General features: G+C 45.7%; 2 protein-coding genes across 2 annotated transcripts in view; both read right to left on the bottom strand.

Annotated features, from left to right (window-relative positions):
• LOC140692718 (uncharacterized) overlaps positions 1–23,887 on the bottom strand; it is a 56,135-nt gene that overhangs the window by 19,300 nt on the left and 12,948 nt on the right. The window lies entirely within an intron of this gene.
• On the bottom strand, positions 4,167–23,304 carry LOC140692715 (uncharacterized). The gene is made up of 6 exons (XM_072957029.1): positions 23,087–23,304; positions 20,459–20,680; positions 19,729–19,801; positions 12,897–13,049; positions 7,178–7,594; positions 4,167–4,770 (listed from the first exon to the last, which is right to left on the bottom strand). The coding sequence occupies exons 2-6, from the start codon at positions 20,652–20,654 to the stop codon at positions 4,431–4,433; spliced, it is 1,179 nt and encodes a 392-aa protein (XP_072813130.1). The 5' UTR covers positions 20,655–20,680; positions 23,087–23,304; the 3' UTR covers positions 4,167–4,430.

Raw genomic sequence — 23,887 nt, 5'->3', positions numbered from 1 at the left:
AACGCAATCCAGAGAAAAAATTGAAAACGGAGGTGAGGGAAACACTGAAGAACAACAGTGTCTCAGCATCATAAAAGGCAGAATACCAGAAAAGGGGAAGAGAAAGCCTAAAGGCGAAACAAATAGTATCAGAAAACTCAGTGGATGAGATAATATCAGGGCTAAAATTCAGTCCTAAGCAGACGAAATAATGCAGAGGGACGCGTGAATGAATGTGAAGACAGGGGAACAGTAAACCCTCGGTCAGAAGCAGACATAGGAAAGCAAGTGCAAACCAATGAAAACAATGCTGCTGAATCCTGGGGTAAGGCAAGGCATGAAAGACTAGGATTCGTAAGAGTCCCAGATGGAAAAGCAAGAGGTAAAGAAACAAAAAATGTCTGAAAAGTTACCTGTAGAAAAATCAGACTGAAACTTGCTGAAAGCCTAGAAAGAATCATCTATGCGAATTCAGGAAGTACACAGCGTCCAAAGGAGGTGGAATCCCAATACACCTGCCAGCAGCTGTATGATTCAAGTCAACGAAGTTCATGAGCATCCCAGGGATTTAAAATGCGCCTGGAGGAAAGCAACATAGTCACAAGAGAACCTCCAGAGAGGTTTCAGCAGATATATCGGCAGCAATATTGCAGGACCTGGAGGAGTGCCAGGACATAGGCCATACCCTGAAGGGCAAAATGCTGCCATCTAGGGTAGCCTAGGCCACATGACCGCCATTTCTAATAACGGCAGAGCTAGAGAATTCCACAGACCGGCAAATCTTAAAAGAATTCAGCAGTTCGAAACTTATCCTGCAAGAAAGGTTGTGAATTCTCCCCTGAATAGAAAAGCAGCAAGATGAAATGGAAAGAAGTAAACCATTATTGGATATGCAAGAAGAGCATGAGTGGCGAAGAAGAAACCAGAAGAAGGCAAGGAGGACATCAATAACCTAAAGATGGGAGAGGGAAGCCGGAAATCATAGGTGATTGGAAGCACTATCTTAAGTGAATCAGCTTATATGACTCTCTGTTTGAAGCGAACGGAGAGATGCATGGCCTGACGTGTTTGCAAAACAAACGAGAAGCAGACCAACAAAAATCAAACAAACAAACATGCAAACAAAGGGTACGGTTGGCTGACATATACCAAGGGAACCATGATTATTCAAAAGGAAATACTCAAGGTGATGTCAAGGATCATTCAGTAGGTATCGAGCCAGTATTACTGCTTGCATGTACTCAGCACACTTGTACTCGGAAATCAGAGGCATGCATTTATATTCGTTCATGTTGATTAATAAGAGCATATCGTGACCTAACCCAAATGCCGATTTGGAGTCAAATGGATTCCTAGTCCGTGATATAGACTTGCAAGTCTTCCAACAGGATGAATGAATGCCAAATAAAACCCTACTTCGAGAAGAAATGGCATAAGCCCTTAACAAAGACAAGCAGCTCAGCAAAAGTGTACTAAGAGCAAAAGAGTCAGACAGTAAAGTGCACATTGAGGTTGGTTTCATTTCTAGGAATTTCAGCCCCCATGGAACCAATGGATCCATGTACTGAGAGTGCGGGTGTTTCAGCAGAAATCATCCGAAGTATATGTATTCCGGGCATACGGATATTACAGGAACATAAGTTTCCTTTAGAGGGTCTCTGTGTACTGTGAACTGTTAGAAAGTTTAAAGACGTGTGAAACCATCAACTGAAAATGGACACACTTGCTTCCATTGGTAATGTGGAAACAGATCTGAAGAAAAGGAAAGAGGGAAGAACAGAGGCCCATGGGACGCTAGTGGGTAGAATCACATTTAGCTTAGGAACGTCTCGTCGGATGCAGCCCCTCCCCAAACACTGGCAAGATGCAGCAGCCATTGGGGATGGCAGTTACCGGTTGGATTCCAGGTGGAATGTTGGTGTGTACCGCGAGGCTTGTTGTGGCCGGTGGATCCTAGGTAACCGGGCAGAGTTCTGTGGGTGGATCAGTGTGATGGAGGGGCTGCCGCCCTCTGTGGAGCTTAGCTTAGGTCTTTGGTCCGGGAAGCTCTGTCAGTTCGAGATACTGCTGCTGCCCAAAGACCTGAGTTCACGGGTCAGTTTCCAGAACCTGAAAGGGCAGACAGTGGAAGATCTGCCTGCCATCAGCTTACTGGTGAGGCTCCGAGCTACTTTCAGACATGCCCAGTCCTGTTGAAGTCGACTGTATGGGAGATACGAAGAGAAGCTGGCCGAAAAGCTGGCTGCACGGATTGAGGAGAGATGCGAACACATTGATGAGAGATGTTCTGCTACAATGGAGATTACTGGCCTGGAGACAGCTGTAGAGGATACCAGGCTCGAAAGACATTCATGAGAGCCATTGAACCTCGCTGATACTGGCAGAAACATACGGAGTGCCAACGTGGACTTGAAGAAGTTCCTCAATTCTCTGCTCCAAGAACGGGTCCAAGATCCCTGACATCTAAAAGAGAAGAGATGGCAGAAGTGATCAAAACGCTCATGTTCTTGGAAGAGGTCGTGAGCATCCACACGTCCCAAGGGGCATTTCCAAGCCATTCAGACCAAAGTGCACCAAGCCCAGGTAAGACTTTTCCCAGGTTTGGGCCTAGATAACAAGCACTTGCTCTTCCCTCCCCTCCACTCAGGCATCCATTTGGAAGGATCAGTACCTGAGTTGCAATGAAGCCAGTACGAGGAGGGCAAGGCCCTCCTCGAATCAGAGTTCCTCCAGCTTTACACTCTGTGAACAACAGTGAACTCCTTAAAGTTCTAAAAGTCTCGACTGAAATAGATAGGATATGAATAATTATCTCATACAAAGAAACGATGGCCTTCCGCTAGATTCAGCAAATGCTGGGTTTGTGTCTTCTCTGGGGTGAAGGGAGTGTGGTAAGTGAGGGGAATCTTTGACTGAACTTGTATATGTATTTGACCTCACTTTTTCAAGACAGTATAGGTAAATATTATAAGTCAGATAGTGAACGGAACTGTAAAAGTCGCCAATGACATTAAAGACACAGCTTATGTGGACATTCTTTCATTGAGTCAAGCCCCCGTGGGCACTGTATCATGGGGCTGCAGACTCGGTTGCGTTAAATTGCTTTACCCAACATGATCGGATGATTAAGCGTTCTCATCACTGATAGAAGAACACCTGGTTCTCAATAGACTAGCATAGCTGCAGCAGGGTTCTCAAAGCTATAATGCCTCTAGGTGATTTTGGATTCAAACCTAAATGTATATATTTGATTTGTTTCCTCTTGTATTTTCCTAGAGAGGGATGTTACCCCTTGAAATGCCAACAATGGCCAGTAGGTGTCATTGGGAGTAAAGGGCACCACAGGCACAAGTGAAACCAAGGTTGGGGGTTATATCATGTTTCCAATAGCTATTTCATGGTTCCTGTTGGTTTCGGAGGCTTCAACAGTAAAGAGTTGACATGACCCCTTTTTCAGTTTGGACTGCTACTTTGCATTCTATCTGTCTATGTTTTCCTTAGAACTGACAAAATGTTACCGAAATTGACAAGTCTGGCTTCTAGGTCGATTTAGGATGTTTCAAAAACTAACTTCATTTTCGTATAACTCTCAAAACATGGAAATCATATCTATTAAACTTTTTAAAGGCTGCAAATGAGATATCAACACAATGTCAAAACTGGAGTCTTCGGAAAATCCCTCCCACCACGGCTGTATAGAAACAAAGAGCTAAACAAAAATCACATATCTGGGAAGTGTATCTGGAAAGTGGTGATTCATCGATGCCCAGTTGGCAGAGAAGCAGTGCCAACTGCGCTCACTCGCTCCCATGTACACAGCAATGGAAACATCCACTCACCCAGCCCTTGGCACAGGACACTTGCCGAAGAGAGGTCTGTTATATCCAATGACAGGATAAGGCCTCAGAACCCCTGGAAGCAGGAGAAGGCAAAGCAGGGAATGGAAACCAGTGCAGGGTCTGACCCCTGGTGATGGAGCAGCAAAGGTGAAACTATGTTTAACTTGGACGCACACTCTCAAGCGGACAGGAGACATGGGATTGAAGGTGATGCGCTGAGGGTTACAAGAGTGCACAGCAGATACTTGGCTGACAGAACTCAAAGAAACCAGCGCAAAATATCCCCACAGTTGATTCTGAGACCAAGAACCGAGCTGCCAAATTTGACGTAGCAGAGGCAGCGGTCAGGGAGGGATAGGGCTACGGATGATGGCACACGCTGAGTCTCAGGGATCTGGAGTGCGTTGTGGGATGTGGTGGGTCCTATCAAGAGAGCAAACCGACCTGTGACCCCAATGAGAAGGCCACCACACCGGCACGCGCGGTTGAGATTATCGATATGTCCCATGGCCACACCCAGTGCATCTGCAGGACCAGGGACCAATTGGGCATTTGGCCAATAGAACACGTGTGGGGCTGAATCAGAGATATCGTGCATCTGGTCTGAGTGATCTAGGTGGCCTTGGGTTTGAAATCAGATTGAAAAGCCTTAGGATCTGCTACATTCATAACCTGGGCTGGGATTATGGTTTGGTTTGAGGCACAGGATACGCAACAGCTCTGTGGTTGCCTTCGTGCACCCGTGCCACAAGGATGAGAGGACAAGGAAGAGTGGTCCAAGTCCACAGCGTGAGAAGATGAAGCATTTCCTTCAGCATTATCTCCCAAAAGCAGATGCTCCACTTTGGATGGCACCGGCACGGTACGGCACCGAGGACACCAAGGTCGGTCTGCGGGATCATTCCACTGGCCCTGATGTGTGACATCCATTGATATGCTTCCACTGGTGTTTCTGTAGGCAGAGAAGCTCTGGGAAGAACTGGTTTCATTGGGACATTCCCGTGGCACTACAAAGCACAAGCGCACTCTCAGTTTGCAGTTTTGGAAACACTCCAAAGTGACATGGAGCAGAATGCAGAGCTGAGAACCTTTAGAAGCTTCATTTCCACCAGAGGAAGTGTCCTGTGCACTTTTAGAATTGTGAGATAAGCGTAATCAAACTACGGTTCTGCTAATCGAAATAGTATGGGGTGTTCATCACAATAAAGGCAACACCAGCAATTGGAGATATACCAGACAACAAACACAGGAACAGGACATGGTATCAATGTCTAGGAGAAACTGTCCTCACAGGAATCCCATGGAATTGCATAGAGCCAAGATTCCAAATTTTGCACTTAACAAAGCCCTAGAAGTCTACATTAGATACCTGATATTACCTGACCAGTAGAGGTGAAGAAGTGCAGTGAAAGAAACAGGAAATACCATTTTCAGTTCCAAAGAGATTGAAGGCCCAAAAGATAAGCTTTCAAAAAACTAGACTGCAAAACGCAATCCAGAGAAAAAATTGAAAACGGAGGTGAGGGAAACACTGAAGAACAACAGTGTCTCAGAATCATAAAAGGCAGAATACCATAAAAGGGGAAGAGAAAGCCTAAAGGCGAAACAAATAGTATCAGAAAACTCAGTGGATGAGATAACATCAGGGCTAAAATTCAGTCCTAAGCAGACCAAATAATGCAGAGGGACGCGTGAATGAATGTGAAGACAGGGGAACAGTAAACCCTCGGTCAGAAGCAGACATAGGAAAGCAAGTGCAAACCAATGAAAACAATGCTGCTGAATCCTGGGGTAAGGCAAGGCATGAAAGACTAGGATTCGTAAGAGTCCCAGATGGAAAAGCAAGAGGTAAAGAAACAAAAAATGTCTGAAAAGTTACCTGTAGAAAAATCAGACTGAAACTTGCTGAAAGCCTAGAAAGAATCATCTATGCGAATTCAGGAAGTACACAGCGTCCAAAGGAGGTGGAATCCCAATAGACCTGCCAGCAGCTGTATGATTCAAGTCAACGAAGTTCATGAGCATCCCAGGGATTTAAAATGCGCCTGGAGGAAAGCAACATAGTCACAAGAGAACCTCCAGAGAGGTTTCAGCAGATATATCGGCAGCAATATTGCAGGACAGGGAGGAGTGCCAGGACATAGGCCATACCCTGAAGGGCAAAATGCTGCCATCTAGGGTAGCCTAGGCCACATGACCGCCATTTCTAATAACGGCAGAGCTAGAGAGTTCCACAGACCGGCAAATCTTAAAAGAATTCAGCAGTTCGAAACTTATCCTGCAAGAAAGGTTGTGAATTCTCCCCTGAATAGAAAAGCAGCAAGATGAAATGGAAAGAAGTAAACCATTATTGGATATGCAAGAAGAGCATGAGTGGCGAAGAAGAAACCAGAAGAAGGCAAGGAGGACATCAATAACCTAAAGATGGGAGAGGGAAGCCGGAAATCATAGGTGATTGGAAGCACTATCTTAAGTGAATCAGCTTATATGACTCTCTGTTTGAAGCGAACGGAGAGATGCATGGCCTGACGTGTTTGCAAAACAAACGAGAAGCAGACCAACAAAAATCAAACAAACAAAAATGCACTCAAAGGGTACGGTTGGCTGACATATACCAAGGGAACCATGATTATTCAAAAGGAAATACTCAAGGTGATGTCAAGGATCATTCAGTACGCATCGACCCAGTATTGCTGCTTGCATGTACTCAGCACACTTGTACTCGGAAATCAGAGGCATGCATTTATATTCGTTCATGTTGATTAATAAGAGCATATCGTGACCTAACCCAAATGCCGATTTGGAGTCAAATGGATTCCTAGTCCGTGATATAGACTTGCAAGTCTTCCAACAGGATGAATGAATGCCATATAAAACACTACTTCGAGAATAAATGGCATAAGCCTTTAACAAAGACAAGCAACTCAGCAAAAGAGTACTAAGAGCAAAAGAGTCAGACAGTAAAGTGCACATTGAGGTTGGTTTCATTTCTAGGAATTTCAGCCCCCATGAGACCAATGGATCCATGTCCTGAGAGTGCGGGTGTTTCAGCAGAAATCAACCAACGGATATGTATTCCGGGTGTATGGATATTAAAGGAACATAAGTTTCCTTTAGAGGGTCTCTGTGTACTGTGAACTGTTAGAAAGTTTAAAGACGTGTGAAACCATCAAATGAAAATGGACACACTTGCCTCCGTTGGTACGGTGCACAGAGATCTGAAGAAAAGGAAAGAGGGAAGAACAGAGGCCCATGGGACGCTAGTGGGTAGAATCACATTTAGCTTAGGAACCTCTCGTCGGATGCAGCCCCTCCCCCAACACTGACAAGATGCAGCAACCATTGGGGATGGCAGTTACCGGTTGGATTCCAGGTGGAATGTTGGTGTGTACCGCGAGGCTTGTTGTGGCCGGTGGATCCTAGGTAACCGGGCAGAGTTCTGTGGGTGGATCAGTGTGATGGAGGGGCTGCCGCCCTCTGTGGAGCTTAGCTTAGGTCTTTGGTCCGGGAAGCTGTGTCTGTTCGAGATACTGCTGCTGCCCAAAGACCTGAGTTCACGGGTCAGTTTCCAGAACCTGAAAGGGCAGACAGTGGAAGATCTGCCTGCCATCAGCTTACTGGTGAGGCTCCGAGGTACTTTCAGACATGCCCAGTCCTGTTGAAGTCGACTGTATGGGAGATACGAAGAGAAGCTGGCCGAAAAGCTGGCTGCACGGATTGAGGAGAGATGCGAACACATTGATGAGAGATGTTCTGCTACAATGGAGATTACTGGCCTGGAGACAGCTGTAGAGGATACCAGGCTTGAAAGACATTCATGAGAGCAATTGAACCTCGCTGATACTGGCAGAAACATACGGAGTGCCAACGTGGACTTGAGGAAGTTCCTCAATTCTCTGCTCCAAGAACGGGTCCAAGATCCCTGACATCTAAATGAGAAGAAATGGCAGAGGTGATCAAAACGCTCATGTTCTTGGACGAAGTCGTGAGCATCCACACGTCCCAAGGGGCATTTCCAAGCCATTCAGACCAAAGTGCACCAAGCCCAGGTAAGCCTTTTCCCAGGTTTGGGCCTAGCTAACAAGCCCTTGCTCTTCCCTCCCCTCCACTCAGGCATCCATTTGGAAGAATCAGTACCTGAGCTGCAATGAAGCCAGTACGAGAAGGGCAAGCCCCTCCTCGAATCAGAGTTCCTCCAGCTTTACACTCTGTGAACATCAGTGAACTCCTTAATGGTCTAAAAGTCTCGACTGAAATAGATAGGATATGAATAATTATCTCACACAAAGAAACGATGGCCTTCCGCTTGATTCAGCAAATGCTGGGTTTGTGTCTTGTCTGTGGTAAAGGGAGTGTGGTAAGTGAGGGGAATCTTTGACTGCACTTGTATATGTATTTGGCCTCAGTTTTTCAAGACAGTATAGGTAAATATTATAAGTGAGATAGTGAACGGAACTGTAAAAGTCGCCAATGACATTAAAGACACAGCTTATGTGGACATTCTTTCATTGAGTCAAGCCCCCGTGGGCACTGTATCATGGGGGTGCAGACTCGGTTGCGTTAAATTGCTTTACCCAACATGATCGGATGATTAAGCGTTCTCATCACTGATAGAAGAACACCTGGTTCTCAATAGACTAGCATAGCTGCAGCAGGGTTCTCAAAGCTATAATGCCTCTAGGTGATTTTGGATTCAAACCTAAATATATATATTTGGTTTGAATCCTCTTGTATTTTCCTAGAGAGGGATGTTACCCCTTGAAATGCCAACATTGGCCAGTAGGTGCCATTGGGAGTAAAGGGCACCACATGCACAAGTGAAACCAATGTTGGGGGTTATATCATGTTTCCAATAGCTATTTCATGGTTCCTGTTGGTATCGGGGCTTCAACAGTAAAGAGTTGACATGACCCCTTTTTCAGTTTGGACTGCTACTTTGCATTCTATCTGTCTATGTTTTCCTTAGAACTGACAAAATGTTACCGAAATTGACAAGTCTGGCTTCTAGGTCGATTTAGGATGTTTCAAAAACTAACTTCATTTTCGTATAACTCTCAAAACATGGAAATCATATCTATTAAACTTTTTAAAGGCTGCAAATGAGATATCAACACAATGTCAAAACTGGAGTCTTCGGAAAATCCCTCCCACCACGGCTGTATAGAAACAAAGAGCTAAACAAAAATCACATATCTGGGAAGTGTATCTGGAAAGTGGTGATTCATCGATGCCCGGTTGGCAGAGAAGCAGTGCCAACTGCGCTCACTCGCTCCCATGTACACAGCAATGGAAACATCCACTCACCCAGCCCTTGGCACAGGACACTTGCCGAAGAGAGGTCTGTTACTTCCAAAGACAGGATAAGGCCTCAGAACCCCTGGAAGCAGGAGAAGGCAAAGCAGGGAATGGAAACCAGTGCAGGGTCTGACCCCTGGTGATGGAGCAGCAAAGGTGAAACTCTGTTTAACTTGGATGCACACTCTCAAGCGGACAGGAGACATGGGATTGAAGGTGATGCGCGGAGTGTTAGAAGAGTGCACAGCAGATGCTTGGCTGTCAGAACTCAAAGAAACCAGCGCAAAATATCCCCACAGTTGATTCTGAGACCAAGATCCGAGCTGCCAAATTTGACGTAGCAGAGGCAGCGTTCAGGGAGGGATAGGGCTACGGATGATGGCACACGCTGAGTCTCAGGGATCTGGAGTGCGTTTTGGGATGTGGTGGGTCCTATCAAGAGAGCAAACCGACCTGTGACCCCAGTGAGAAGGCCACCACACCGGCACGCGCGGTTGAGATTATCGATATGTCCCATTGCCACACCTAGTGCATCTGCAGGACCAGGGACCAATTGGGCATTTTGCCAATAGTGCACGTGTGGGTCTGAATCAGAGATATCGTCCATCTGGTCTGAGTGAACTAGGTGGCCTTGGGTTTGAAATCAGAATGAAAAGCCTTAGGATCTGCTACATTCATAACCTGGGCTGGGATTATGGTTTGGTTTGAGGCACAGGATACGCAAGAGCTCTGTGGTTGCCTTCGTGCACCCGTGCCACAAGGATGAGAGGACAAGGAAGAGTGGTCCAAGTCCACAGCGTGAGAAGATGAAGCATTTCCTTCAGCATTATCTCCCAAAAGCAGATGCTCCATTTTGGATGGCACCGGCACGGTACGGCACCGAGGACACCAAGGTCGGTCTGCGGGATCATTCCACTGGCCCTGATGTGTGACATCCATTGATATGCTTCCACTGGCGATTCTGTAGGCAGAGAAGCTCTGGGAAGAACTGGTTTCATTGGGACATTCCCGTGGCACTACAAAGCACAAGTGCACTCTCAGTTTGCAGTTTTGGAAACACTCCAAAGTGACATGGAGCAGAATGCAGAGCTGAGAACCTTTAGAAGCTTCATTTCCACCAGAGGAAGTGTCCTGTGCACTTTTAGAATTGTGAGATAAGCGTAATCAAACTACGGTTATGCTAATCGAAATAGTATGGGGTGTTCATCACAAAAAAGGCAACACCAGCAATTGGAGATATACCAGACAACAAACACAGAAACAGGACATGGCATCAATGTCTAGGAGAAACTGTCCTCATAGGAATCCCATGGAATTGCATAGAGCCAAGATTCCAAATTTTTCACTTAACAAAGCCCTAGAAGTCTACATTAGATACCTGATATTACCTGACCAGTAGAGGTGAAGAAGTGCAGTGAAAGAAACAGGAAATACCATTTTCAGTTCCAAAGAGATTGAAGGCCCAAAAGATAAGCTTTCAAAAAACTAGACTGCAAAACGCAATCCAGAGAAAAATTGAAAACGGAGGTGAGGGAAACACTGAAGAACAACAATGACTCACAATCATAAAAGGCAGAATACCAGAAAAGGGGAAGAGAAAGCCTAAAAGCAAAAGAAATAATATCAGTAAACTGAGTGGATGAGAAAATATCAGGGCTAACATTCAGTCCTAAGCAGACCAAATAATGCAGAGGGACGCATGAATGAATGTGAAGACAGGGGAACAGTAAACCCTCGGTCAGAAGCAGACATAGGAAAGCAAGTGCAAACCAATGAAAACATTGCTGTTGAATCCTGGGGTAAGACAAGGCATGAAAGACTAGGATTCGTAAGAGTCCCAGATGGAAAAGCAAGAGAAAAAGAAACAAAAAATGTCTGAAAAGTTATCTGTAGAAAAATCAGACTGAAACTTGCTGAAAGCCTAGAAAGAATCATCTATGCGAATTCAGGAAGTACACAGCGCCCAAAGTAGGTGGAATCCCAATAAACCTACCAGCAGCTGTATGATTCAAATCAACGAAGTTCATGAGCATCCCAGGGATTTAAAATGCGCCTGGAGGAAAGCAACATAGTCACAAGAGAACCTCCAGAGGGGTTCCAGCTGATATATCGGCAGCAATATTGCAGGACAGGGAGGAGTGCCAGGACATAGGCCATACCCTGAAGGGCAAAATGCTGCCATCTAGGGTAGCCTAGGCCACCTGACCACCATTTCTAATAACGGCAGAGCTAGAGAATTCCACAGACCGGCAAATCTTAAAAGAATTCAGCAGTTCGAAACTTATCCTACAAGAAAGGTTGTGAATTCTCCCCTGAATAGAAAAGCAGCAAGATGAAATGGAAAGAAGAAAACCATTATTGGAAATGCAATAAGAGCATGAGTGGTAAAGAAGAAACCAGAAGAAGGCAAGGAGGACATCAATACCCTAAAGATGGGAGAGGGAAGCTCGAAATCATAGGTGATTGGAAGCACTATCTTAAGTGAATCAGCTTATATGACTCTCTGTTTGAAGCGAACGGAGAGATGCATGGCCTGACGTGTTTGCAAAACAAACGAGAAGCAGACCAACAAAAATCAAACAAACAAACATGCACCCAAAGGGTACGGTTGGCTGACATATACCAAGGGAACCATGATTATTCAAAAGGAAATACTCAAGGTGATGTCAAGGATCATTCAGTACGCATCGACCCTGTATTGCTGCTTGCATGTATTCAGCACACTTGTATTCGGAAATCAGAGGCGTGCATTTATATTCATTCATGTTGATTAATAAGAGCATATCGTGACCTAACCCAAATGCCGATTTGGAATCAAATGGATTCCTAGTCCGTGATATAGACTTGCAAGTCTTCCAACAGGATGAATGAATGCCATATAAAACGCTACTTCGAGAAGAAATGGCATAAGCCTTTAACAAACACAAGTAGCTCTGCAAAAGTGTACTAAGATCAAAGAGACAGACAGTAAAGTGCACATTGGGGTTGGTTTCATTTCTAGGAAATTCAGCCCCCATGAAACCAATGGATCCATGTCCTGAGAGTGCAGGTCTTTCAGCAGAAATCAACCGAGTGGTATGTATTCCGAGTGTACGGATATTACAGGAATATAAGTTTCCTTTAGAGGGTCTCTGTGTACTGTGAACTGTTAGAAAGTTTAAAGACGTGTGAAACCATCAAATGAAAATGGACACACTTGCCTCCGTTGGTACGGTGCACAGAGATCTGAAGAAAAGGAAAGAGGGAATAACTGAGTCCCATGGGACGCTAGTGGGTAGAATCACATTTAGCTTAGGAACCTCTCGTCGGATGCAGCCCCTCCCCCAACACTGGCAAGATGCAGCTGCCATTGGGGATGGCAGTTACCGGTTTAATTCCAGGTGGAAAGTTGGTGTGTACCGCCAGGCTTGTTGTGGCCGGTGGATCCTAGGTAACCGGGCAGAGTTCTGTGGGTGGATCAGTGTGATGGAGGGGCTGCCGCCCTCTGTGGAGCTTAGCTTAGGTCTTTGGTCCGGGAAGCTGTGTCAGTTCGAGATACTGCTGCTGCCCAAAGACCTGAGTTCACGGGTCAGTTTCCAGAACCTGAAAGGGCAGACAGTGGAAGATCTGCCTGCCATCAGCTTACTGGTGAGGCTCCGAGGTACTTTCAGACATGCCCAGTCCTGTTGACGTCGACTGTATGGAAGTTACGAAGAGAAGCTGGCCGAAAAGCTGGCTGCACAGATTGAGGAGAGATGCGAACACATTGATGAAAGATGTTCTGCTACAATGGAGATTACTGGCCTGGAGACAGCTGTAGAGGATACCAGGCTCGAAAGACATTCATGAGACCTATTGAACTTCGCTGATACTGGCAGAAACATACGGAGTGCCAACGTGGACTTGAGGAAGTTCCTCAATTCTCTGCTCCAAGAACGTGTCCAAAATCCCTGACATCTAAAAGAGAAGAGATGGCAGAGGTGATCAAAACGCTCATGTTCTTGAAAGAGGTCGTGAGATTCCTCACGTCCCAAGGGGCATTTCCAAGCCATTCAGACCAAAGTGCACCAAGCCCAGGTAAGCCTTTTCCCAGGTTTGGGCCTAGATAACAAGCACTTGCTCTTCCCTCCCCTCCACTCAGGCATCCATTTGGAAGAATCAGTACCTGAGCTGCAATGAAGCCAGTACGAGAAGGGCAAGCCCCTCCTCGAATCAGAGTTCCTCCAGCTTTACACTCTGTGAACATCAGTGTACTCCTTAATGGTCTAAAAGTCTCGACTGAAATAGATAGGATATGAATAATTATCTCACACAAAGAAACGATGGCATTCCGCTTGATTCAGCAAATGCTGGGTTTGTGTCTTGTCTGTGGTAAAGGGAGTGTGGTAAGTGAGGGGAATCTTTGACTGCACTTGTATATGTATTTGGCCTCAGTTTTTCAAGACAGTATAGGTAAATATTGTAAGTGAGATAGTGAACGGAACTGTAAAAGTCGCCAATGACATTAAAGACACAGCTTATGTGGACATTCTTTCATTGAGTCAAGCCCCCGTGGGCACTGTATCATGGGGGTGCAGACTCGGTTGCGTTAAATTGCTTTACCCAACATGATCGGATGATTAAGCGTTCTCATCACTGATAGAAGAACACCTGGTTCTCAATAGACTAGCATAGCTGCAGCAGGGTTCTCAAAGCTATAATGCCTCTAGGTGATTTTGGATTCAAACCTAAATATATATATTTGGTTTGAATCCTCTTGTATTTTCCTAGAGAGGGATGTTACCCCTTGAAATGCCAACATTGGCCAGTAGGTGCCATTGGGAGTAAAGGGCACCACATGCACAAGTGAAACCAAGGTTGGGGGTTATATCATGTTTCCAATAGCTATTTCATGGTTCCTGTTGGTATCGGGGCTTCAACAGTAAAGAGTTGACATGACCCCTTTTACAGTTTGGACTGCTACTTTGCATTCTATCTGTCTATGTTTTCCTTAGAACTGACAAAATGTTACCGAAATTGACAAGTCTGGCTTCTAGGTCGATTTAGGATGTTTCAAAAACTAACTTCATTTTCGTATAACTCTCAAAACATGGAAATCATATCTATTAAACTTTTTAAAGGCTGCAAATGAGATATCAACACAATGTCAAAACTGGAGTCTTCGGAAAATCCCTCCCACCACGGCTGTATAGAAACAAAGAGCTAAACAAAAATCATATATCTGGGAAGTGTATCTGGAAAGTGGTGATTCATCGATGCCCAGTTGGCAGAGAAGCAGTGCCAACTGCGCTCACTCGCTCCCATGTACACAGCAATGGAAACATCCACTCACCCAGCCCTTGGCACAGGACACTTGCCGAAGCGAGGTCTGTTACTTCCAAAGACAGGATAAGGCCTCAGAACCCCTGGAAGCAGGAGAAGGCAAAGCAGGGAATGGAAACCAGTGCAGGGTCTGACCCCTGGTGATGGAGCAGCACAGGTGAAACTCTGTTTAACTTGGATGCACACTCTCAAGCGGACAGGAGACATGGGATTGAAGGTGATGCGCGGAGTGTTAGAAGAGTGCACAGCAGATGCTTGGCTGACAGAACTCAAAGAAACCAGTGCAAAATATCCCCACAGTTGATTCTGAGACCAAGATCCGAGCTGCCAAATTTGACGTAGCAGAGGCAGCGGTCAGGGAGGGATAGGGCTAGGGATGATGGCACACGCTGAGTCTCAGGGATCTGGAGTGCGTTGTGGGATGTGGTGGGTCCTATCAAGAGAGCAAACCGACCTGTGACCCCAATGAGAAGGCCACCACACCGGCACGCGCGGTTGAGATTATCGATATGTCCCATGGCCACACCCAGTGCATCTGCAGGACCAGGGACCAATTGGGCATTTGGCCAATAGAGCACGTGTGGGGCTGAATCAGAGATATCGTTCATCTTGTCTGAGTGATCTAGGTGGCCTTGGGTTTGAAATCAGAATGAAAAGCCTTAGGATCTGCTACATTCATAACCTGGGCTGGGATTATGGTTTGGTTTGAGGCACAGGATACGCAACAGCTCTGTGGTTGCCTTCGTGCCCCCGTGCCACAAGGATGAGAGGACAAGGAAGAGTGGTCCAAGTCCACAGCGTGAGAAGATGAAGCATTTCCTTCAGCATTATCTCCCAAAAGCAGATGCTCCACTTTGGATGGCACCGGCACGGTACGGCACCGAGGACACCAAGGTCGGTCTGTGGGATCATTCCACTGGCCCTGATGTGTGACATCCATTGATATGCTTCCACTGGTGTTTCTGTAGGCAGAGAAGCTCTGGGAAGAACTGGTTTCATTGGGACATTCCCGTGGCACTACAAAGCACAAGCGCACTCTCAGTTTGCAGTTTTGGAAACACTCCAAAGTGACATGGAGCAGAATGCAGAGCTGAGAACCTTTAGAAGCTTCATTTCCACCAGAGGAAGTGTCCTGTGCACTTTTAGAATTGTGAGATAAGCGTAATCAAACTACGGTTCTGCTAATCGAAATAGTATGGGGTGTTCATCACAATAAAGGCAACACCAGCAATTGGAGATATACCAGACAACAAACACAGGAACAGGACATGGTATCAATGTCTAGGAGAAACTGTCCTCACAGGAATCCCATGGAATTGCATAGAGTCAAGATTCCAAATTTTGCACTTAACAAAGCCCTAGAAGTCTACATTAGATACCTGATATTACCTGACCAGTAGAGGTGAAGAAGTGCAGTGAAAGAAACAGGAAATACCATTTTCAGTTCCAAAGAGATTGAAGGCCCAAAAGATAAGCTTTCAAAAAACTAGACTGCAAAACGCAATCCAGAGAAAAAATTGAAAACGGAGGTGAGGGAAACACTGAAGAACAACAGTGTCTCAGAATCATAAAAGGCAGAATACCATAAAAGGGGAAGAGAAAGCCTAAAGGCGAAACAAATAGTATCAGAAAACTCAGTGGATGAGATAATATCAGGGCTAAAATTCAGTCCTAAACAGACCAAATATTGCAGAGGGACGCGTGAATGAATGTGAAGACAGGGGAACAGTAAACCCTCGGTCAGAAGCAGACATAGGAAAGCAAGTGCAAACCAATGAAAACAATGCTGCTGAATCCTAGGGTAAGGCAAGGCATGAAAGACTAGGATTCGTAAGAGTCCCAGATGGAAAAGCAAGAGGTAAAGAAACAAAAAATGTCTGAAAAGTTACCTGTAGAAAAATCAGACTGAAACTTGCTGAAAGCCTAGAAAGAATCATCTATGCGAATTCAGGAAGTACACAGCGTCCAAAGGAGGTGGAATCCCAATAGACCTGCCAGCAGCTGTATGATTCAAATCAACGAAGTTCATGAGCATCCCAGGGATTTAAAATGCGCCTGGAGGAAAGCAACATAGTCACAAGAGAACCTCCAGAGAGGTTTCAGCAGATATATCGGCAGCAATATTGCAGGACCTGGAGGAGTGCCAGGACATAGGCCATACCCTGAAGGGCAAAATGCTGCCATCTAGGGTAGCCTAGGCCACCTGACCACCATTTCTAATAACGGCAGAGCTAGAGAATTCCACAGACCGGCAAATCTTAAAAGAATTCAGCAGCTCGAAACTTATCCTGCAAGAAAGGTTGTGAATTCTTCCCTGAATAGAAAAGCAGCAAGATGAAATGGAAAGAAGTAAACCATTATTGGATATGCAAGAAGAGCATGAGTGGCGAAGAAGAAACCAGAAGAAGGCAAGGAGGACATCAATAACCTAAAGATGGGAGAGGGAAGCCGGAAATCATAGGTGATTGGAAGCACTATCTTAAGTGAATCAGCTTATATGACTCTCTGTTTGAAGCAAACGGAGAGATGCATGGCCTGACGTGTTTGCAAAACAAACGAGAAGCAGACCAACAAAAATCAAACAAACAAACATGCACCCAAAGGGTACGGTTGGCTGACATATACCAAGGGAACCATGATTATTCAAAAGGAAATACTCAAGGTGATGTCAAGGATCATTCAGTACACATCGACCCAGTGTCGCTGCTTGCATGTACTCAGCACACTTCTATTCGGAAATCAGAGGTGTGCATTTATATTCGTTAATGTTGATTAATAAGAGCATATCGTGACCTAACCCAAATGCCGATTTGGAATCAAATGGATTCCTAGTCCGTGATATAGACTTGCAAGTCTTCCAACAGGATGAATGAATGCCATATAAAACCCTACTTCGAGAAGAAATGGCATAAGCCTTTAACAAAGACAAGTAGCTCTGCAAAAGTGTACTAAGAGCAAAAGAGACAGACAGTAAAATGCACATTCGGTTTGGTTTCATTTCTAGGAATTTCAGCCCCCATGAGACCAATGGATCCATGTCCTGAGAGTGCGGGTGTTTCAGCAGAAATCAACCGACGGATATGTATTCCGGGTGTACGGATATTACAGGAACATAAGTTTCCTTTAGAGGGTCTCTGTGTACTGTGAACTGTTAGAAAGTTTAAAGACGTGTGAAACCATCAAATGAAAATGGACACACTTGCCTCCGTTGGTACGGTGCACAGAGATCTGAAGAAAAGGAAAGAGGGAAGAACAGAGGCCCATGGGACGCTAGTGGGTAGAATCACATTTAGCTTAGGAACCTCTCGTCGGATGCAGCCCCTCCCCCAACACTGACAAGATGCAGCAGCCATTGGGGATGGCAGTTACCGGTTGGATTCCAGGTGGAATGTTGGTGTGTACCGCGAGGCTTGTAGTGGCCCGTGGATCCTTGGTAACCGGGCAGAGTTCTGTGGGTGGATCAGTGTGATGGAGGGGCTGCCGCCCTCTGTGGAGCTTAGCTTAGGTCTTTGGTCCGGGAAGCTGTGTCAGTTCGAGATACTGCTGCTGCCCAAAGACCTGAGTTCACGGGTCAGTTTCCAGAACCTGAAAGGGCAGACAGTGGAAGATCTGCCTGCCATCAGCTTACTGGTGAGGCTCCGAGGTACTTTCAGACATGCCCAGTCCTGTTGAAGTCGACTGTATGGGAGATACGAAGAGAAGCTGGCCGAAAAGCTGGCTGCAGGGATTGAGGAGAGATGCGAACACATTGATGAGAGATGTTCTGCTACAATGGAGATTACTGGCCTGGAGACAGCTGTAGAGGATACCAGGCTTGAAAGACATTCATGAGAGCCATTGAACCTCGCTGATACTGGCAGAAACATACGGAGTGCCAACGTGGACTTGAGGAAGTTCCTCAATTCTCTGCTCCAAGAACGGGTCCAAGATCCCTGACATCTAAATGAGAAGAGATGGCAGAGGTGATCAAAACGCTCATGTTCTTGGAAGAAGTCGTGAGCATCCACACGTCCCAAGGGGCATTTCCATGCCATTCAGACCAAAGTGCACCAAGCCCAGGTAAGCCTTTTCCCAGGTTTGGGCCTTGCTAACAAGCCCTTGCTCTTCCCTCCCCTCCACTCAGGCATCCATTTGGAAGAATCAGTACCTGAGCTGCAATGAAGCCAGTACGAGAAGGGCAAGCCCCTCCTCGAATCAGAGTTCCTCCAGCTTTACACTCTGTGAACATCAGTGAACTCCTTAATGGTCTAAAAGTCTCGACTGAAATAGATAGGATATGAATAATTATCTCACACAAAGAAACGATGGCCTTCCGCTTGATTCAGCAAATGCTGGGTTTGTGTCTTGTCTGTGGTAAAGGGAGTGTGGTAAGTGAGGGGAATCTTTGACTGCACTTGTATATGTATTTGGACTCAGTTTTTCAAGACAGTATAGGTAAATATTATAAGTGAGATAGTGAACGGAACAGTAAAAGTCGCCAATGACATTAAAGACACAACTTATGTGGACATTCTTTCATTGAGTCAAGCCCCCGTGGGCACTGTATCATGGGGGTGCAGACTCGGTTGCGTTAAATTGCTTTACCCAACATGATCGGATGATTAAGCGTTCTCATCACTGATAGAAGAACACCTGGTTCTCAATAGACTAGCATAGCTGCAGCAGGGTTCTCAAAGCTATAATGCCTCTAGGTGATTTTGGATTCAAACCTAAATATATATATTTGGTTTGAATCCTCTTGTATTTTCCTAGAGAGGGATGTTACCCCTTGAAATGCCAACATTGGCCAGTAGGTGCCATTGGGAGTAAAGTGCACCACATGCACAAGTGAAACCAAGGTTGGGGGTTATATCATGTTTCCAATAGCTATTTCATGGTTCCTGTTGGTATCGGGGCTTCAACAGTAAAGAGTTGACATGAACCCTTTTACAGTTTGGACTGCTACTTTGCATTCTATCTGTCTATGTTTTCCTTAGAACTGACAAAATGTTACCGAAATTGACAAGTCTGGCTTCTAGGTCGATTTAGGATGTTTCAAAAACTAACTTCATTTTCGTATAACTCTCAAAACATGGAAATCATATCTATTAAACTTTTTAAAGGCTGCAAATGAGATATCAACACAATGTCAAAACTGGAGTCTTCGGAAAATCCCTCCCACCACGGCTGTATAGAAACAAAGAGCTTAACAAAAATCACATATCTGGGAAGTGTATCTGGAAAGTGGTGATTCATCGATGCCCGATTGGCAGAGAAGAAGAGCAAACTGCGCTCACTCGCTCCCATGTACACAGCAATGGAAACATCCACTCACCCAGCCCTTGGCACAGGACACTTGCCGAAGAGAGGTCTGTTACTTCCAAAGACAGGATAAGGCCTCAGAACCCCTGGAAGCAGGAGAAGGCAAAGCAGGGAATGGAAACCAGTGCAGGGTCTGACCCCTGGTGATGGAGCAGCAAAGGTGAAACTCTGTTTAACTTGGATGCACACTCTCAAGCGGACAGGAGACATGGGATTGAAGGTGATGCGCGGAGTGTTAGAAGAGTGCACAGCAGATGCTTGGCTGACAGAACTCAAAGAAACCAGCGCAAAATATTTCCACAGTTTATTCTGAGACCAAGATCCGAGCTGCCAAATTTGACGTAGCAGAGGCAGCGTTCAGGGAGGGATAGGGCTACGGATGATGGCACACGCTGAGTCTCAGGGATCTGGAGTGCGTTGTGGGATGTGGTGGGTCCTATCAAGAGAGTAAACCGACCTGTGACCCCAGTGAGAAGGCCACCACACCGGCACGCGCGGTTGAGATTATCGATATGTCCCATTGCCACACCTAGTGCATCTGCAGGACCAGGGACCAATTGGGCATTTTGCCAATAGTGCACGTGTGGGTCGGAATCAGAGATATCGTACATCTGGTCTGAGTGATCTAGGTGGCCTTGGGTTTGAAATCAGAATGAAAAGCCTTAGGATCTGCTACATTCATGACCTGGGCTGGGATAATGGTTTGGTTTGAGGCACAGGTTACGCAACAGCTCTGTGGTTGCCTTCGTGCACCCGTGCCACAAGGATGAGAGGACAAGGAAGAGTGGTCCAAGTCCACAGCGTGAGAAGATGAAGCATTTCCTTCAGCATTATCTCCCAAAAGCAGATGCTCCATTTTGGATGGCACCGGCACGGTACGGCACCGAGGACACCAAGGTCGGTCTGCGGGATCATTCCACTGGCCCTGATGTGTGACATCCATTGATATGCTTCCACTGGCGATTCTGTAGGCAGAGAAGCTCTGGGAAGAACTGGTTTCATTGGGACATTCCCGTGGCACTACAAAGCACAAGCGCACTCTCAGTTTGCAGTTTTGGAAACACTCCAAAGTGACATGGAGCAGAATGCAGAGGTGAGAACCTATAGAAGCTTCATTTCCACCAGAGGAAGTGTCCTGTGCACTTTTAGAATTGTGAGATAAGCGTAATCAAACTACGGTTATGCTAATCGAAATAGTATGGGGTGTTCATCACAAAAAAGGCAACACCAGCAATTGGAGATATACCAGACAACAAACACAGGAACAGGACATGGCATCAATGTCTAGGAGAAACTGTCCTCACAGGAATCCCATGGAATTGCATAGAGCCAAGATTCCAAATTTTTCACTTAACAAAGCCCTAGAAGTCTACATTAGATACCTGATATTACCTGACCAGTAGAGGTGAAGAAGTGCAGTGAAAGAAACAGGAAATACCATTTTCAGTTCCAAAGAGATTGAAGGCCCAAAAGATAAGCTTTCAAAAAACTAGACTGCAAAACGCAATCCAGAGAAAAATTGAAAACGGAGGTGAGGGAAACACTGAAGAACAACAATGACTCAAAATCATAAAAGGCAGAATACCAGAAAAGGGGAAGAGAAAGCCTAAAAGCGAAACAAATAATATCAGAAAACTGAGTGGATGAGAAAATATCGGGGCTAAAATTCAGTCCTAAGCAGACCAAATAATGCAGAGGGACGCATGAATGAATGTGAAGACAGGGGAACAGTAAACCCTCGGTCAGAAGCAGACATAGGAAAGCAAGTGCAAACCAATGAAAACATTGCTGTTGAATCCTGGGGTAAGACAAGGCATGAAAGACTAGGATTCGTAAGAGTCCCAGATGGAAAAGCAAGAGAAAAAGAAACAAAAAATGTCTGAAAAGTTATCTGTAGAAAAATCAGACTGAAACTTGCTGAAAGCCTAGAAAGAATCATCTATGCGAATTCAGGAAGTACACAGCGTCCAAAGGAGGTGGAATCCTAATAGACCTACCAGCAGCTGTATGATTCAAATCAACGAAGTTCATGAGCATCCCAGGGATTTAAAATGCGCCTGGAGGAAAGCAACATAGTCACAAGAGAACCTCCAGAGGGGTTCCAGCTGATATATCGGCAGCAATATTGCAGGACAGGGAGGAGTGCCAGGACATAGGCCATACCCTGAAGGGCAAAATGCTGCCATCTAGGGTAGCCTAGGCCACATGACCGCCATTTCTAATAACGGCAGAGCTAGAGAATTCCACAGACCGGCAAATCTTAAAAGAATTCAGCAGTTCAAAACTTATCCTACAAGAAATGTTGTGAATTCTCCCCTGAATAGAAAAGCAGCAAGATGAAATGGAAAGAAGAAAACCATTATTGGAAATGCAATAAGAGCATGAGTGGTAAAGAAGAAACCAGAAGAAGGCAAGGAGGACATCAATACCCTAAAGATGGGAGAGGGAAGCTGGAAATCATAGGTGATTGGAAGCACTATCTTAAGTGAATCAGCTTATATGACTCTCTGTTTGACGCGAACGGAGAGATGCATGGCCTGACGTGTTTGCAAAACAAACGAGAAGCAGACCAACAAAAATCAAACAAACAAACATGCACCCAAAGGGTACGGTTGGCTGACATATACCAAGGGAACCATGATTATTCAAAAGGAAATACTCAAGGTGATGTCAAGGATCATTCAGTACGCATCGACCCACTATTGCTGCTTGCATGTATTCAGCACACTTGTATTCGGAAATCAGAGGCGTGCATTTATATTCGTGAATGTTGATTAATAAGAGCATATCGTGACCTAACCCAAATGCCGATTTGGAGTCAAATGGATTCCTAGTCCGTGATATAGACTTGCAAGTCTTCCAACAGGATGAATGAATGCCATATAAAACCCTACTTCGAGAAGAAATGGCATAAGCCTTTAACAAACACAAGTAGCTCTGCAAAAGTGTACTAAGAGCAAAAGAGACAGACAGTAAAGTGCACATTGGGGTTGGTTTCATTTCTTGGAACTTCAGCCCCCAGGAAACCAATGGATCCATGTCCTGAGAGTGCAGGTGTTTCAGCAGAAATCAACCGAGGGATATGTATTCCGAGTGTACGGATATTACAGGAACATAAGTTTCCTTTAGAGTGTCTCTGTGTACTGTGAACTGTTAGAAAGTTTAAAGACGTGTGAAACCATCAACTGAAAATGGACACACTTGCCTCCGTTGGTACTGTGCATACAGATCAGAAGAAAAGGAAAGAGGGAAGAACAGAGGCCCATGGGACGCTAGTGGGTAGAATCACATTTAGCTTAGGAACCTCTCGTCGGATGCAGCCCCTCCCCCAACACTGGCAAGATGCAGCAGCCATTGGGGATGGCAGTTACCGGTTGGATTCCAGGTGGAATGTTGGTGTGTACCGCCAGGCTTTTTGTGGCCGGTGGATCCAAGGTAACCGGGCAGAGTTCTGTGGGTGGATCAGTGTGATGGAGGGGCTGCCGCCCTCTGTGGAGCTTAGCTTAGGTCTTTGGTCCGGGAAGCTGTGTCAGTTCGAGATACTGCTGCTGCCCAAAGACCTGAGTTCACGGGTCAGTTTCCAGAACCTGAAAGGGCAGACAGTGGAAGATCTGCCTGCCATCAGCTTACTGGTGAGGCTCGAGGTACTTTCAGACATGCCCAGTCCTGTTGAAGTCGACTGTATGGAAGTTACGAAGAGAAGCTGGCCGAAAAGCTGGCTGCACGGATTGAGGAGAGATGCGAACACATTGATGAAAGATGTTCTGCTACAATGGAGATTACTGGCCTGGAGACAACTGTAGAGGATACCAGGCTCGAAAGACATTCATGAGACCTATTGAACCTCGCTGATACTGGCAGAAACATACGGAGTGCCAACGTGGACTTGAGGAAGTTCCTCAATTCTCTGCTCCAAGAACGTGTCCAAGATGCCTGACATCTAAAAGAGAAGAGATGGCAGAGGTGATCAAATCGCTCATGTTCTTGGAAGAGGTCGTTAGAATCCTCACGTCCCAAGGGGCATTTCCAAGCCATTCAGACCAAAGTGCACCAAGCCCAGGTAAACCTTTTCCCAGGTTTGGACCTAGATAACAAGCACTTGCTCTTCCCTCCCCTCCACTCAGTCATCCATTTGGAAGGATCAGTACCTGAGGTGTAATGAAGCCAGTACG

This window comes from Vicugna pacos, unplaced genomic scaffold (assembly GCF_048564905.1).
Source record: "Vicugna pacos unplaced genomic scaffold, VicPac4 scaffold_16, whole genome shotgun sequence".
Taxonomy (NCBI): domain Eukaryota; kingdom Metazoa; phylum Chordata; class Mammalia; order Artiodactyla; family Camelidae; genus Vicugna; species Vicugna pacos.
This window is presented reverse-complemented; position numbering and strand designations above follow the sequence as displayed.